The sequence below is a fragment of the Ictidomys tridecemlineatus genome, chromosome 2, assembly GCF_052094955.1.
Source record: "Ictidomys tridecemlineatus isolate mIctTri1 chromosome 2, mIctTri1.hap1, whole genome shotgun sequence".
Taxonomy (NCBI): Eukaryota; Metazoa; Chordata; class Mammalia; order Rodentia; family Sciuridae; genus Ictidomys; species Ictidomys tridecemlineatus.
In genome coordinates, this window is record NC_135478.1 from 10,903,679 (window position 1) to 10,916,466 (window position 12,788).

At 45.7% G+C, this 12,788-nt stretch overlaps 1 protein-coding gene and 1 pseudogene across 1 annotated transcript in view; both read right to left on the reverse strand.

Annotated features, from left to right (window-relative positions):
• The window catches only part of LOC101965281 (adhesion G protein-coupled receptor E2), a 46,834-nt gene extending 36,518 nt beyond the window's left edge, over positions 1-10,316 (reverse strand). Inside the window, exon 1 of the mRNA XM_078025883.1 lies at positions 10,311-10,316. Within this exon, the coding sequence (XP_077882009.1) occupies positions 10,311-10,316 (6 nt within the window). The remainder of the gene's footprint in view (positions 1-10,310) is intronic.
• Positions 10,317-10,797: 481 nt separating this feature from the next.
• LOC101964985 (olfactory receptor 7C1-like) lies at positions 10,798-11,744 on the reverse strand (annotated as a pseudogene).
• Between the last annotated feature and the right edge of the window lie 1,044 nt (positions 11,745-12,788).

A 12,788-nucleotide genomic window follows, 5' to 3' on the forward strand; every position in this document is an offset into this window, starting at 1 on the left:
TACCTTTATTTTGTTTATTCAGTTTTTTTTAATGTTGTGCAGGGCTTGAACAGTGCCTCATGCATGCTAGGCAAGTGCTCTATCACTGAGCCACAACGCCAGCCCCTAATTAGTAAACTTTTGATGTCACCAGGAATATAAACTGTTTTCCTCTCTGATTCTGCACCACAGAGAACTGGTTACAAATCTTCCAATTAGTCATCACGCCCACGTTTTCTCCACTCTCAGCCTCAGGTTCCCCAAATGGGAGAGCAACAGGAAGTCACGAGAGAGAGAGAGAGCGAGCACATTGAGAAGTGGGGTTGTATTGGGGGGACCCTTGTTCTTAGAAAGTTCTATCCCAAAAGGCCAGAAGGGGCAGGGTTACAAGGGACAGGTGAGTGTGATTCAACCCAAGGGACGTCACCTACATCTGAAGACAGGCCCTCAACTTCCAGAACTGGGAGAATGCCCAAGTCACTAGGAAATGTAGTGATGGGTCAGAGCCTGTCACTCCAGGATGGAAGGCGCGAGGCATTCAGAGGGGCTCCCCACATGGGGGTCCATGTCTATCACCTCCTGAGCTCAAACAGTTCTTGTGATCCGAAATCCTGATCTAAAGGAAGGAAGAGTAATTTAAAAAATGGAGCTGCCACACCCAACAAGCATGGGCAGCTTTAAGGGTCGCTAAAGTGAATTTCCTAAGGTATCAAATAAACCACAGACACACAATTTACCTTTAATTCAAGTCCCGGGAAAGCTCCTCTACCCCTTGACTTTACCTCCCTAAATGGGACAGGAAGGAATGTCACAAGAGGCTGGCGAGAGAGATGGCGAGCAGGTTCAGGAGTGGTCCTCTATTTGGGAGACTCTCTTAGAAAGTTCCATCCAATAAAGATGAAGAGAGGCAGGTTACAAGGACAGGTATGGTAACTCAATCCCTGGGGATGTAGGAAGACACATTTTGTGACGTTTATACGACTTTCAAGATCAGGGCCTTGGTCTATGTCCACTTTGATGTGGCCAGATCATGAGAAGTGACCCACAGAGCCTCACCAATCAGGAATGAAAAATGCAGGTCACATGCTGTGACAGCCTCCCACATATTATCCCTTTTTTATCTGAAAAAAGCAGGTGATGGTTCACTTGTTTGAGCCCCCAAATCCTTGTTTGAAGGCTGGCCATGCTACAATTACAATACAAAAGAGCATTAACAGCAGGAGAACAATACAAGAATATACCATGCCAAGTGTAAGAATGTTTACAGGGTTAAAGCCATTTAATTCTTTTAATTTTTGATTAACTAAGGAAGTAGGATCCGAAAATCAATCTTACTTTCTTGCATATCTTGAGTATGATGATGGAGCTCCAAAAGATCCAAGTTGTTGTTATTATTTTGCCAAAGACCCCAAAATGGTTTTTAACCTTCTTCAAATCCCATTGGGAAGCATTGTATTTGGCCACAGTGACACACACATACTCACAGCTAGCGTGACATTTAAGTCTTTCCTTGAACTTCAAAGCTGAAAGTTACCTATATTCATGATAGTTGCCTCTAAGGCATTTAGCTTAGTCTCAGTCTTTTCATCAATATCTATTTGATTATGAGTAGCCTTGGGAGTATTCAGAGCCCAATTTTTAAGAAAGTTTGCATGTTGAATATTTTGTGATATAGTAACCGAAGCTGTGACTGTTGAAGTAATAAAAGAAACCAAGGCAACAACTCCCGCTATTATGAGCCCAAGAGGGGGTTTAGGTCTTGCTCACTGGGCGTGTATTTGTTGTAAGAGTTGAAAATCAGCATCAGTGTACCCAGGCTCTGAAATCTTAGCTGGTAGTAAGACAAAGGAGGGCTGATGGAGTGTCAGCATCCCTTTTCTTCTATTAAATTACATTTCCTACATGTTACAAGACATCTTTTATCTTTCCATTTAACTTTTACATTTCCAGAAATTAAAACACAAGGAGATTGAACACAGGCTCATAAACCATAACCAGAACCTTGTTTACAGTTCTTGCCTACAAATTCTGGTAAAGGTTTGTCCATAAAATGTAAGAATTCTGAGGCAGCAATTAAGCAACAAACATCTTTCTGAATGCCACCTTCGCTGAAGTTCAGGAGTTGCTAACAAATCCTCCAGGAGTCATGGCAGTTCTCTTGTGTAACTGCCTTTTGTCAGTTTTAGGAGACCCATCCAAAATAGACCCACTCTTTCTAGACACCTTATGTTGAACTGGGAAAGGTATTTATACAATCTCTCCACTTAGGAAAGGTGCCAATATCTACTGCAGACTGATTAGGACAATGAGATATTCGTGGACATTCTGCTGAGATGACTGGATTGTTATGAGAATGTCCCATTTTAATAACTGATTTAATATAAAGTTTTGGGTCTTCATTAACAGTAGGATTATTTGGTCTGGGTCTCCCAACTGCTGTCTTTTCCTCAAATGACACTTTTAGACAGCCAGCATGTTTACAGTGGGACCAACACAAGGGTAGGTGGGCGTATAGTCAGAATAATTAAATCCAGTCACATGATTGGGAGTTATATGAGTGTCTGTAAGTCCTCCCATCATATATGAGTCTGAGTAAATACTGGGATGGATTCTCCAGTCCACTGCTGGTGTACTAGATGTGGATCTGGAAAATATATCCAATAGGTTTCTCCCTGATTCCCTTTTACCTGACAGCCCAACAGGGCTGTTCCTGCAGCAAGCCTCATCATTGGAGTTTTAGCTCTCCCTTGGAGTTGAATCATTTGTGTGGCTCGTATCATCAATTTCCATAGGTTCTGACAGACTTTCAGGTTTTTAATGAGGGACTTCGGAGGAGGAGGTCATCAACATATTGTAGGAGGGTTGATTCGGGGCATAGAGGGAAAAAGTCCTCATGATCTCCACCGAGGACTTGTCCAAAATTAGGTGGGCTGTCTCGAAACCCCTGGGGCAGGACAGTCCAGGTTAACTGTGGGCAATGTCTAGTTTCTGGATCAGTCCAGGTTAAGGCAAATATGTCTTGGGAAGAGACAGATAGTGGAATCGAAAAGAAGGCATCTTTAAGATCAGTAACTGAAAAACAGGTGGAGTTTGCAGGAATGGACGAAAGGATAGTAGAGGGGTTTGGAATCAGGCGATGTATAGGGCTGGTTGAACAACTGATTAATCTCAATTCCTGCGCCAAATGGTGTGTTTTTTTTAGGCTTTTTTACTGCTAAAATTGGGGTATTTAATGGAGAGTGTGTGGGAAGGAGGAACCGTTTCTTCATAAGCTCTGAATAATTGGCTTTAGGCTCTTAAGAGTGGCCATTGGCAGTGGGTATTGGGCCTGGTTGGGAAGTGGTTAGGGTCTTTAAGATGCACTTCCATGGGAGAGCAATTTGCCGAGAACGGGGTTTCAGTGTCCCATACAATTGGATCTACCATTTTACAGGGAGGGGAAAATGTGTGTTCTGGTGGTCATTGGGGTCTCCACACCAGACACAAAGAGGTAAAGTCTCTTCTTCATCAAGGAGTAAAGCCATGACGAAGATATGAGTCGGGGAGGACAGTAAGGGTAAGGTTTTTGAGGCATTCAAGATGGATGATATATCCCTTCCCAGCAAGGGGACCAGACACTGAGGCATAACCTAAAAATGGTGTGAAAAGGAGAAGCAGAGGAATTCTGCATGGGATGATGATTTGACCCCCTACCCCGACAATCGGAGATTTGAGGTGATAGCTAGTTCCTCAACACTCTCTCATAACCAAGACTGTGCCCCTGGTGTCTACCAAAATGTTTATGGGACGCCCATCCACTCAGATGACCACCCTGGGTTCCTGCTTGGTGATTGAGTAGGTGGGGACAGAAGACCCAGGGCCCCGTCAATCCTCGGCTGCTAGGCCCAGCAAGTCACTGGTGAGGAACTGACTTCAGCTCCCCTCCGGGAATTGGGGCAGTCTGTTCCCCAGTGGCCAAGATGTCGGCATCTGGGGCACGGTCTGGGCAGTGACCTGGGTTAGGGCAAGCCGTAGCCCAGTGTCCTTCATTCCTCAATTAAAGCAGGGTCCAGGGGTTCCTTGTTGTGGGGGTTGTTGTGTCCCACTTTCCATAGGTTGAAGGAGCCCTGTGACCCCTGGGACAACATCTGGTATTTTTGGTGTTTTGCTCTTTCATCTCTGTGGTGATAGGCCTTGAAGGCCGTGGCCCCCATCTCCATCTCAGGAGTCAAGTGTCCCCTCTCTAATTGTTTTTAGCTTTGCCCATATTTCAGGGTAGCTTTGTGAGAAAAACTGGTCATAAGATGCTGCCTCCCATCTGGGGATTCAGGGTCCGTGTTAGTGCACTGAAGAGAGCCTTGTTAGTCCATCCAGGAAGGCCGAGGGGTTTCATTCTTCTCCTGGACGACTTCCTGGAGTTGATCAAAGTTAATAGCCTTTTGTGTCACTGCCTTTAGGCCAGCCGTCAGACAGGTAACGAGGTGGTCCCTGCGTCCCAGGTCTTGGGGTCATTATAACCCCAATGTGGTCTTGGTCTGGAACTGCCTGGGCCCCTAGGGGATGGTGGGCATCCGTCTGATGAACCTGGTGTGCATAGGCCCTAGCCTGGCCCCAGACCCTTCTCCTTTCCTCAGGGAGGAGAGGATTGGACAGAATCATAGAGATCATGAAAGGTGAGGCTGTAGGCTTGGGCTAATATTGAAACTCTTTAATGTAAGAGACAGTGTGCAGTGTAAGTCCAGAAAATTCTTTTCTAGTTGAGAAAGGTCAAGCATCAAAATAGGAGAATAAACCCTTAAAAAATCGCATCTGGCCTGGGACCTCTTTTTTTTTTTTTAAAAAAAATTTTTTTGAGAACTTTATTGTTTTTGGCTATTGGGTGAAAACCCCATTTGAAGTTTCTATAATGCTAATGCTTAGCATAAAGAAGTCAATGTAATAGTTTCTTTTTTTTTTGATTGAATACACTTTTTGTATTGGTTTTTCAAAACATTACAAAGCTCTTGACATATCATATTTCAAACATTAGTTTCAAGTGAGTTATGAACTCCCATTTTTACCCCAAATACAGATTGCAGAATCACATCGGTTATACATCCACGTTTTTCCATACTGCCATACTAGTAACTGTTGTATTCTGCTACCTTTCCTATCCTCTACTATCCTCCCTCCCCTCCCCCCATCTTCTCTTTCTATCCCATCTACTGTAATTCGTTTCTCTCCTTGTTTTTTTCCCAATTCCCCTCACAACCTCTTATATGTAGTTTTTTATAACAATGAGGTTCTCTTTCCTTTTCCATGCAATTCCCCTTTTCTCTCACCTGGTGACCTCTTGAAGTGGGGCCACAACCTGTGAAGTGTGAGTCGGGTGATGAGATGTGGTGACTTGTGGGTTAGGTGCTGCATTAGCGCATGAACGGTTGGCGGGTGGACTAAACTGAGGTGGAGGGACCCGGGGGGAAGGAACAGAAGTGGTAGGAGTGTCGAGAGGAGGAGGAGGAGGAGGAGGAGGAGGAGGAGGAGGAGGAGGAGGAGGAGGAGGAGGAGGAGGAGGAGGAGGAGGAGTGGTGTTCATAGAAGAAGCTGCAGATGTAGAGGATGGGGAAGTGGGAGGGGGTGAAAGTGGGGAGATGTTTCTTGGCACAGCAAATTATTTCCCCATTGCGTCTCACTATTTCTGGTTCAAATCCATAAAATATCATTCATTCACTTAAAAAAAGATATTTTTATGGCTGAGGATGTGGCTTTAGTGGTAACGTGCTCACCTGGGATGCACAGGGTACTGGGTTCAATTCTTACCACCACATAAAAATAAAATAAAGATGTGTCCACCGAAAACCAAAAATAAATGTTAAAATATTCTCTCTCTCTCTCTCTTTCTCTCTCTCTCTCTCTCTCTCTCTCTCTCTGTCTCTCTCTCTCTGTCTCTCTCTCTCCTCTCTCCTTTTTAAAAAGGATATTTTTAGCCCCAGTTGGACACAATACATTTATTTTGTTTATTTAATTTTTTATGTGGTGCAGGGCTTGATCCAGTGCCTCACATGTGCTAGGCAAGTGCTCTACCACTGAGCCACAACACCAGCCCACTGAACCACAATGCCAGCCCCTAATTAGTAAATTTTGTTGTCATCAAAAATAGAAACTGTTTTCCTCTTTGATTTTGCCCCACAGAGATCTGGTTACAAATTTTCCAGTTAGTCATCACACCCACATTTTCTCCACTCTCAGCCTCAGGTTCCCCAAATGGGAGAGAAAGAGAAAGTCACAAACGAGAGAGAGAGTGAGCACGTTCAGAAGTGGGATTGTACTGGGGGGAATTTGGTCTTAGAAAGTTCTATCCCAAAAAGGCCAGAAGGGGCAGGGTTACAAGGGACAGGTGAGTGTGATTCAGCCCAAGGGGCGTCACCTACGTCTGAAGACAGGCCCTCAACTTCCTGAATTGGGACAATGCCAAGTCACCAGGAAATGTAGTGATTGGTGAGAGCCTCTCGCTTCAGGATGGAAGGTGTGAGGCATTCAGAGGGGCTCCCCACAGTTGGGGTCCATGACTATCACCTCCTGAGCTCAAACAGTTCTTGTGATCTGAAATCCTGATCTAAAGGAAGGAGAACTAATTTTAAAAATGGAGCTGCCACCCCGACCAGCCTGGGCAGCTCAACTAAGGGTCGCTGGAGTGAATTTCCTAAGGTATCAAATAAACCACAGACACACAATTTACCTTTAGTTCAAGTCCCGGGAAGTCTCCTCTACCCCTGGCCTCAAGCTCCCCAAATGGGACAGCGAGGAATGTCACAAGAGGCTGGCGAGAGAGACGGCGAGCAGGTTCAGGAGTGGTCCTCTATTAGGGAGACTCGCCTTCTTTAGAAATTTCCATCCAATAAAGATCAAGAGGGGCGGGTTACAGGACAGGTAAGGTAACTGTATTCCTGGGGATGTAGGAAGGCACACCACACATGAAGACACATTTGGTGACGTTTTTACGACTTTCAAGATCTGGGACTCAGTCTATGTACAGTTTGATGTGGCCAGATCACGGGAAGTGACCCACAGAGCCTCACCAATCAGGAAAGAAAAATGCAGGTCACATGCTGTGACAGCCTCCCACATATTTCCCCCTTTTTATTTGAAAAAAGCAGGTGATGGGTCATTTTTTTGAGTCCCTGAATCCTTGTTTTAAGGCTGGTCATCCTACAATAACAATACAAAAGAGAATTAACAGCAAGAGAACAATACAAGAATATACCATGCAGAGTGTAAGAATGTTCCCAGGGCTAAAGCCATTTAATTCTTTTAATTTTTGATTAGCTAAGGAAGTAGGTTCCCAAAATCAATCTTACTATCCTGTATATCTTGAATATGATGATGGAGCTCCAAAAGATCCAAGTTGTTATTATTATTTTACCAAAGACCCAAAATCATTTTTAACCTTCTCCAAATCCCTTTGGGAAGCATTGTGTTTGGCCGCAGTAACACACACATACTCACAGCTACCATGACATTTAAGTCTTTCCTTGAACTTCAAAGCTGAAAGTTCATTACCTATATTTATGACAGTTGCCTCAGTCATTTAGCTTAGTCTCAATCCTTTCATCAATATCTATTTGATTATGAGGTGCCTTGAAGTATTTTGAGCCAAATTATTAACAAAGTTTGCTTGTTGAATATTTTGATTTATGGTCACCAAAGCTGTGACAGTTGAAGCAATGAAAGAAACCAAGGCAACAACTCCCACTATTATGAGCCCAAGAGGACATTTAGGTCTGGCTCACTGGGTGTGTATTTGTGTAAGACTTGAAAATCAGCATCAATGTACCACGACTCTGAAATCTTAGCTGGTAATAAGACAAATGAGGGCTGATGGAGTGTCAGCGTCCTTTTTCCTGTATTATATCTGGTGACACATTGAGTTAAATTACATTTCCCACATGTAGCAAGATAGCCTTCATCTTTCCATTTAACTTTTACATTTCCAGCAATTAAAATGCAAGGAGATTGAACTAGGCTCATAAGCTATAAGAAGAACCTTCCTTAGAGTTCTTTTCCACAAATTCTGGTAAAGGTTTGTCCATAAAATGTAAGAATCTGAGGCAGCAATTAAGTGACAAACATCTTTCTGAATGTCACCTTCGCTGAAGTTCAGGATGTTGCTAACAAATCCTCCAGGAGTCATGGCAGTCCTCTTGTGTAACTGCCTTTTGTCAGTTTTAGGAGACCCATCCAAAATAGACCCACTCTTTCTAGACACCTTACGATGTCCTGGAAAGGTATTTATACAATCTGTCCACTTAGGAATAGTGCCAATTTCTATCACAGACTGATTAGGACAATGAGATACTCGTGGACATTCTGCTGAGATGACTGGTTTGTTATGAGACTGTCCCATTTTAGAAACTGATTTAATATAAAGTTTTGAGTCTCCTTTAAGAGTAGGATTATTTGGTCTGGGTCTCCCAACTGCTGTCTTTTCCTTAAATGACAGTGTTAGACAACCATCATGTTTATAGTGGGACCAACACAAGGGTAGGTGGGCACTATAGTCAAAATAATTAAATCCAGTCACATGGTTTGGGGTAATGTGTCTGTGCATCCTCCCATCATATATGAGTCATGAGTAAATACTGGGATGGACTCTCCAGTCCACTGCTGGGTGTACTAGAGGTGGATCTGGAAATACTTCTAGTAGGTTTCTCCCTGATTCCCTTTTGCCTGACAGCCCAACAGGGCTATTCCTGCAGCAAGCCTCATTATCGGAGCTTTAGGTCTCCATTGGAGTCGAATCATTTGTTTGGCTTGTAACATCAATTTCTGTAGGTCCCTCCACGCCTGATGGCACCTTCAGGTACCCTTCTGGACAACTACAGTCATGACCTCTGCCCCACATAATCACTGGATCTTGTCCTTTCCATTCACTAGTTTGTAAGTGAACTATCCCTTAGGTAGTTCCCTTAGGTAGTTTGGGGAACTATCTAAGGGATAGGTAGTTCCCCAAAACTCTCTTCCCCCAAAAGTCCTTCCCCAAAACTTGGCCTAAAGGGCCTGTTGCTGTGGAAGACATGTTGCTCAGCTGCAGTGTGACCTTTTCTATCAGTTGTGATAGCTTTTTTCCCTTGGGAAATGTGGAACCCTAAGTAAACAACGAGAGAGAGAGAGAGAGAGAGAGAGAGAGAGAGAGAGAGAGAGAGAGAGAGAGAGAGAGACCCCCAGGGCCAAAAAGAGCTTCAGGGAAGCTCCCGAGCAGATTGAGGGTCAGAAGGAGACTGTTGGAAGGAGTTCTGGGCATAATGGTCAGAACTCGGGTGAGACCGGCTGCAGCAACTGCGCTAACCCATCCTGGGCAGCAGAGAGTGAGGGGAGACGCAGGAGACGGAGGAGTCACAAAGGGAGAATTCATCTACGTCCCAGGTGGTCAGTTCCCAGGGGTGTCCTAGTAGAGCGTCTGGGGTCCATCGCAACCCTGATGGGTCTGAGTGGGGTGCGTTCCCCCCTAAAACACCCAGAGCAATTGCCAGACACTCAACGGCCAATTCCCTGGTTCTGGTGAGTTAGGGTTCAGGCGCTCATGGGAGGGGAAACTCACCAATCTGCAGGTCGGTGGTGGATGTCAGGCAGGCAACCAGAGGAGTGGACTGCAACAGGAAAAGTTGGGCTTGGAGTTTGGGAATGGGGTTCTGCCTTCAGCAAGGGGGATCCCCTCCCAGGTTTTGGCACCAACGTAGGAATGGTGGAAAAGCTCTGTCAACTCAACAAGCTGAAACAACTGTTGAGCTGCCCGAGATTTTGACCTTAGTGGCCAGTCGCAGAAGGGGAAGGGGAAGGGGGAGGGAGGAGAGAGAGAGGGGGGGAGGGGAGAGGGAGAGGGGGAGGTAAGGAGGGAGAGAGGGAGGGAGGGAGGGAGAGAGAGAGAGGGAGAGGGGAAGAGAGAGAGAGAGAGTGAGTGTGAGTGAGCGAGCATGAACAGGGTGTTGATATTTATGGTCTTCATGGGGGTGAGGGAGAGCAGAGCAAGTGGGTTGTTACTTCTTTATTGGCCAAGAGTTTGCACCACTTCAGGGATCGGAAGTGGCCATTCAAAGTTCACACCATTCATAGGGATTGGAGGTGATAGATAGTGCGCCATTCAAAATTCCCGCCATTCAGTACATCACAGACCTAAGCTCCTGGAACAGAAGCGCTGGGGGCACCATCTTTACCAACATCCATGAGAATGGCGTCCCTGGGTTTGAGGCTGCAGTACCTGCTTTAAAGCCATGGTGAGGGTAAAAGAGTAGGGCCAATGTCTGCACAAATGCGAACAAATTCTGAGAGGGTCCCCTTTTCCCTATGAAGCAGGAGGATGTCCTGGCAGGCCTTACCTGCATTTTCCAATGGTAGCTGCTTACCAACCAACTCACAGGCCCCTGAGTCCCCCACGGACCTGTGAGATGCATGGTACAAGCACGCCAGAAAGTCGGAGAATAGTTCTTCTGAGCCCTGATTTATCTTAGTCAAACTAGATTAGACTGATCCCGGGAAGAAATTGGCTGCCAGGCCTTGTTTGCCTGTGATTTATTCTGATCATAAACCACCAAGTCATAGTTGAACTGCATCCCTAAATCTGCAAATTCACCCATTCCCATCAACATCTCCAAAGGGGTCTCAAGATTCTGACTCCTGTTTTTCTCAAACTGCTCAGTACAAAAATTGGTCCAGTAAGACCACCAGAGAAGTCCCCGCCATTCAGACAAGCCCTGGCAGGGACACCCAGTCATTGGGCGGAAGGGGTTTTGGAAACCGAGTTGAGCAAGCTTTGTATAAATGGGAATTAGGGCCATAAGTACCTCAAGCATTTTAAAATTCTTTTCAGGTTTTAAAAGGAATGATAGTGTGAACGCGGACACGCTGGTTTTGCTCGATAACCCTGTTCAAAAACTGGAAGAAGCTGAAAACATGTAAGGTCACCATGGGGGTGACCAGGGTGTACAGGTGGAGGCCAACACCCCTGTCCAGGAGGCGCATGTCCCTGTGGAGCTGAGGTAGACCCCCAGGCAGGTTCCATAGAACAGGGAGACAACTGAGAGGTGAGAACCACAGGTGGAAAAGGCCTTGCACTTCCCTCCTGCTGTGGAGATCCGCAGGACAGAAGCCACAATTTTAGAATAAGAGAAAATGATCCCAGAAAGAGGGAAAAACCCCATGATGCCTGTCAATATGTACAATATGACGCTATTGATGAAGGTATGAGCAGGTGAGCTTGAGGACCTCAGGGAATTCACAGAAATAGTGTGGGATTTCCACGTCTGTGCAGAAGGAGAGCCTCAGTCCACTCACGCTCTCAGGAAGGGCTCCCAGCACACTGACGAGCCAGCTCAGGAGAAGAACTGAGCACAGAGCTTGGGGCTCCTGAGGACCGTGTAGTGCAGGGGCCGGCAGATGGCCACGAATCGGTCATAGGCCATCACGGTAAGAAGCCTGTTGTCCAGCAGTCCAAAAACAGTGAAGAAGTACATCTGGGTGATGCAGCCTGCATAGGTAATGGCCTTGCTCTGTGTCTGGATGTTCACCAGCATCTTGGGGATGGTGGTGGAGGTGAAGCAGAGGTCAGAAAAGGACAGGTTGGAGTGGAGGAAGTACATGGGCGTGTGCAGGTGGGGGTCTGAGATGGTGGCCAGGATGATGATCAGGAGGCCAAAGATGGTCACCAGGTACAAGGCCAGGAGCAGCCCAGAGAGAACTGACTGAATCTCTGGCTTCTCAGAAAGTCCCTGGAGGAGAAATCCTGGAGTCCCCGTGGGGTTTTCTGGTTCCATGTAAATAAATGTCCCCAGGGGAGAAGCAGCAGCTAGAGAAAGTCCACGGCCACCTCAGGACCCTGGCTGCCTGGGCGTGGACCCAGTGCTCTAGGAGGCATTGGCTTGGTGGCCCCTCCTCTGCTGTGGGTCACACTGGGGTTCCTTAGTGCCACTAGTTCCCTTTTGTTGCCACCACCAGCTGGAAAACCCAGTCACCAAACCTAACTTATTTATTTTTATTATTAGTTGCTCAAGACAATAAAATGATCTTGACACATCATGCATTTGATTCAAACAGGGTATGAATTCTTATTTTTCCACATGTACAGATTGCAGGATCACATTGGTTTTACATCCATGTGTATACATACAGCCATCCTAGTGGCAGTTGTATTCTGCTGCCCTCCCTATCCCCCTCCCCTCCCCTCCCCTCCTATCTCTATTCTATACCCATTCTACTGTGACACTTCTCTCTCTCTCTCTCTCTCTCTCTCTCTCTCTCTCTCTCTCTCGTCCCTTTACACCATCGTATATGTATTTTGTGTACCCATGAGGGTCTCCTTCTGTCTTCCGTGCAATTCCCCTTCTCCCTCCCTTTCCCTCCCTCCTCTTTTCCTTGTTTTGTGGTAATCTTCTTCTCATGCTCTTCCTCCCTGCTCTGTTTTGAGTCACCTCCCTTATATCAGAGAAGACATTCGGCATTTGTTTTTTAGGGATTGGCTAACTTCTCTTAGCATAATCTGCTCTAGTGCCATCCATTTCCCTGCAAATGCCATGATTTTGTTATTTTTTAATGCTGAGTAAGATTCCATTGTGTATAAATGCCACATTTTTTAATCTATTCATCTGTTGAAGGGCATCTGGGTTGGTTCCACAGTCTAGCTACTGTGAATTGTGCTGCTATGAACATTGATGTAGCTGTGTTCCTGAAGTATGCTCTTTTTAGGTCTTTTGGGTATAGTCTGAGAAGGGGAATAACTGGCTCAAATGGTTGTTCCATTCCCAGCTTTCCCAGGAATCTCCATACTGCCCTCCAAATTGGCTGCACTAGTTTGAAGTCCC